At 33.9% G+C, this 3797-nt stretch overlaps 1 protein-coding gene across 1 annotated transcript; it reads right to left on the bottom strand.

Annotated features, from left to right (window-relative positions):
- Nucleotides 1-616: 616 nt before the first annotated feature.
- On the bottom strand, nucleotides 617-3248 carry LOC140056785 (carbohydrate sulfotransferase 11-like). The gene is made up of 3 exons (XM_072102263.1): nucleotides 3142-3248; nucleotides 2362-2426; nucleotides 617-2061 (listed from the first exon to the last, which is right to left on the bottom strand). The coding sequence occupies exons 1-3, from the start codon at nucleotides 3233-3235 to the stop codon at nucleotides 1207-1209; spliced, it is 1014 nt and encodes a 337-aa protein (XP_071958364.1). The 5' UTR covers nucleotides 3236-3248; the 3' UTR covers nucleotides 617-1206.
- Nucleotides 3249-3797: the final 549 nt, after the last annotated feature.

The raw sequence follows: 3797 nt of genomic DNA, 5'->3' as shown, positions 1-3797 counted from the left end.
CACACTATAACGCGCGTGCGTTTGTAATTAATTGGATTTAGGTACTTTTGATTGCGCCTGCGAATATTTATTTCAATGAAAAGGTCAATGAGTGTGCTATGTTAGTGATCAAATAGTTTTTCATCACATAATTTGTCAAATGATATCCGCGTTTGGATGTGCACAGCCGGGTGGTTGTTGACGCGATGTTGATAACATGTCAAATAGAATTATGCCGTCAGCGAAACTCTTCTTGAACCTTAAATCACCTCATTTCATGAGATAAATTTAGATGTCCATTCATATCATTTAGTCTTACTGACACAAAACATTGTATTCGTAAAACTGAGATACATTGTGACATTATCATTTCTAGATTCATGTAGTCGTTTAGCCATACAAGTTACTAATATATATTCATTAAATGTTAAATTTAAAAAGAATCAGGAAAAATGATAATTGTTCTTACAGTGATATTAATTTTATTCGCCTCACTATACGTACCATTTATATACAGAATATATATACAGTATTTCTTTTACAAGAATATTTCTATAAGTTTAATCTAAATCATAATGAACGGAAACGAATGTTAGCATTAATCCTATAATAAATAGATTATATTTTAGTTTCACCGATAAAACCATAAAAACATGCGCTTAGGAAAAAAAATGATGACGCACGGAAAGTAATGATAATGTGTATCTATTTTTGTACGCGCGCGTCTCTTTGCGATATATAGTTGACAACGCTATCGATATCCACCGCTTAATTTCGTGCTTCTAGCTAAAATAATCAAATAAAATGAGCTAAATCTGACCTAAAAAAACTTGACCTTATACATATCGGTTTTTTTTAAATAATAATAATCGCCTTAACCTACATAAATGTAAAGAGCAATTTGATTTACTTATCTGATATAATGACCAGATTATAAGGAAAAGTTACATAAGGTGTGACGTCATAATCATATCGTGAGCGCGTAGATTATTTCGTACATTAATGTTAAAATGAACTATCTCTACAGTAATATATAATTTATCTTATAACAGTTTAGTAATTATCAACGTAGAAATAGTACCGAATTATTAAACAGACAAAAAAAATGTTTACAGTGGATTTTGAAAAGTAATCACCCACTAAATATTACCATTATTCCGTTTAGATTTAATGAAAAAATATTTTCGTGTAACAGGCTAACCTAAATTATTAACATTGTCATTGAGTTCAAATTGTTGGTATTTCATAATCAAATAAGGTAAAATCAAACCTATATTTGTTGTAAAACGCTGCAATGTGAGGAGGTGACACACGTGATAAATGCTTTCGAAGTTTATCTAGGTGAGAACTGTTGGTAAAATACGAACCGGAGGTTCCCGGAAAATGCACGTGACCAGCGCCACTTTTTTTCAAAATATATTTTGCGTCGTTGTCAACGTCTTCCAACTTCCCAATAATGTCGTAATGTATTTCACAAGGGAAACATAACCTGTGCGCTGCTCTCCAGTGCGCATTGTCTGTTGCGCGCATCTCTGAAATCACAAACTCAAAAAATTCTTCAAATCGAATATCATATGTTTCGCTGATGTTAGACTTAAGTCGAAACTTATGTATGATTCGTTTCCCTACTTGATTCTGCATAGCTGTTGTTTTGTTTTTGCTGGCTTTTAATTTATCGTTGAAAGCGGATAATAAGCGGGAGAAGGGGTGCCGTACAAACATGAATTTTGTGTATGTTTCTAGTATCTCTTTCTGTTTCTCTGGAGAATACTTATGTAGTTGTGGGATCTTGGATTTCCATGCAGTGTTGACTGAACGACGGGACAATGCTAGAGCGTGTGGGTAATCCACATAGCCTTTTAAATACAGGAATACTCTACTCCAAGTTGTGCTTGCGGCTTTAGGTATCTGGCAGTACACTAACTTGTACTTTTCATCAACTAGAAGATGTGGTAAATGCGTCATTTTCGGTATATCTGCTTCATATTTTTTACACATTTGCATGGTATGATTTGCTCGAAGTTCGTGGATGATTCGGTACTTAGACATGAAATTATCCAGATCCGCCGCTGTTATTGTACACTTGTCAAAGAAAATAATATAAGTCGTTTTTACAAGTTTTTTTCATGATTTATTGATGAATCTTTACCAACAATTTTGTTATAAACTTTCTAAAGGTCATTAAAACAAAAATAGGCCTATTTTCTGACAAACGTTATTGGTCACAACTGCACTATTCCGATTTTGCTTGGTAAACAATTATAAGACTTTAAAAAAGAATCATAAATGTTGCTAGTGACGACACATGTGAAATGGAAACGGAACGACAATCAAAACTCGCCTTAAATGACAAAAATAGTTAAAATAACTTGAACGGTTTACCTTGTTCGTTTCCACGTTCATGGGCTGTATTACAGATTTTCGTCTTATAACATCCTCCTCTAGACCTACCGTATATAATTGAGCAAATGAATAATTGGTAATGAACTTTACGTCTACTTCATATTCAACTCATTCATTGTTATTGTGTTATTTTGATTTCTTAAAACGGTCCTTAGGCCTATCCCCGTTTTTCGAAACTTTCTTGAAAAGATAAAATGGCTGTCGGGACAGGAAAAACGGAACAGGCATAGATTGGAGGATGTTAGCAGGCCCTATTGACGAGTATATTACAATATGTTAATTTAGTTTTTTCTGTAATGGCAGAACATGGAGACGTTATCGCATTCATTTTATTGTGGTAATATAAACAAAATCAAAATAGGTGTCTACAATGTCAGTTATTCTAGATTTCAGAAGGCCTACCTATGGACAGACGAATATCGCCCCCGCTAAATGAGATAATGTAACGATCAAAACATAGACGCTAAATATCGATATTCAAGGGAAGGTTGTGTAAATTTAACCCTTCCCGTGGACCTTACATTTCCAACTAAAACCCGTATCCTGTTTCAAGATGTAATTAAAAAAATTTCAAGGAGGCGTTTTGGCTAGCCAGTAGGCATAAAGAGTGTAATTTCACTCTTCCCTGGTCTAGCCTCTATCCAGGAATTTAACATTTTTCCTGTAAGTAAACAAGTAAGAAAGATAAAGACTATAGAAGAAATAAAACTTGAGTGAAATCCGACAAAATAGAGAAAGATAATGAAACTTAATTCATACCTTTGAAATGTAGTATCAGCATACAAAACAAAGTTGAGGAAGCCAGGAACACTACAGTGAAAGTGAATGCTCGGAAAGTAGTTAGTCTCTTCATCGCAAGGCTTGTACCATAGAGCTGTAGATTTGCACACAAAAAAGACATCAACCGTAATTGACCAAATATGCCTGTAACAATGAAATTACTTGTCCGTAGTTAATATTCTTTTAGATAGTAGTAATACGACAATAACCTTTTTGTGAGTTGAGGAAGCCAACAAATATTTAATAAATTGGTTTCACCATTAAGCACTGTCTACACTGTCAAACTATATGGACATGATGATGTCATATTACTATAATTATTTGGCACATCACACTTTTTTGTCATACTAGTTTAATAGTGTAGGCAGAGCATTTTAAGCTTAGTCTACATTAGCGAATTTAACCGCTTTTTTAAAGCGAGTTTTCTGTAGTTTGCCAATGTTTTGTTAACTGGTTTCTACACTTTGGAAAACATTTCTTGACGGAGTTTGCTTGAGTTGCCAAGACTGTTTTCCCACGAGGAGAATCCGATAAATATTACTTACATTTGATTTGCTACACATTTTTCAGATATCTCCAATTACGACCGGTTTCGGTAGTCTCGCATGCACAACAAATATTTTCGCGTGAATATA

The sequence above is a fragment of the Antedon mediterranea genome, chromosome 8 (genome assembly GCF_964355755.1).
Source record: "Antedon mediterranea chromosome 8, ecAntMedi1.1, whole genome shotgun sequence".
Classification (NCBI taxonomy): Eukaryota; Metazoa; Echinodermata; class Crinoidea; order Comatulida; family Antedonidae; genus Antedon; species Antedon mediterranea.
This window is presented reverse-complemented; position numbering and strand designations above follow the sequence as displayed.

Excerpts from the sequence above, each read along its gene's own strand:
- LOC140056785 (XM_072102263.1), bottom strand. The coding sequence starts at position 3,235 with ATGAAGAGACTAACTACTTTCCGAGCATTCACTTTCACTGTAGTGTTC. Across the intron at positions 2,427-3,141 it reads GCTGATACTACATTTCAAAG|GTCTAGAGGAGGATGTTATA; the intron begins GTATGAATTAAG and ends TATATACGGTAG. Across the intron at positions 2,062-2,361 it reads TGAACGTGGAAACGAACAAG|TGTACAATAACAGCGGCGGA; the intron begins GTAAACCGTTCA and ends TTCTTTGACAAG.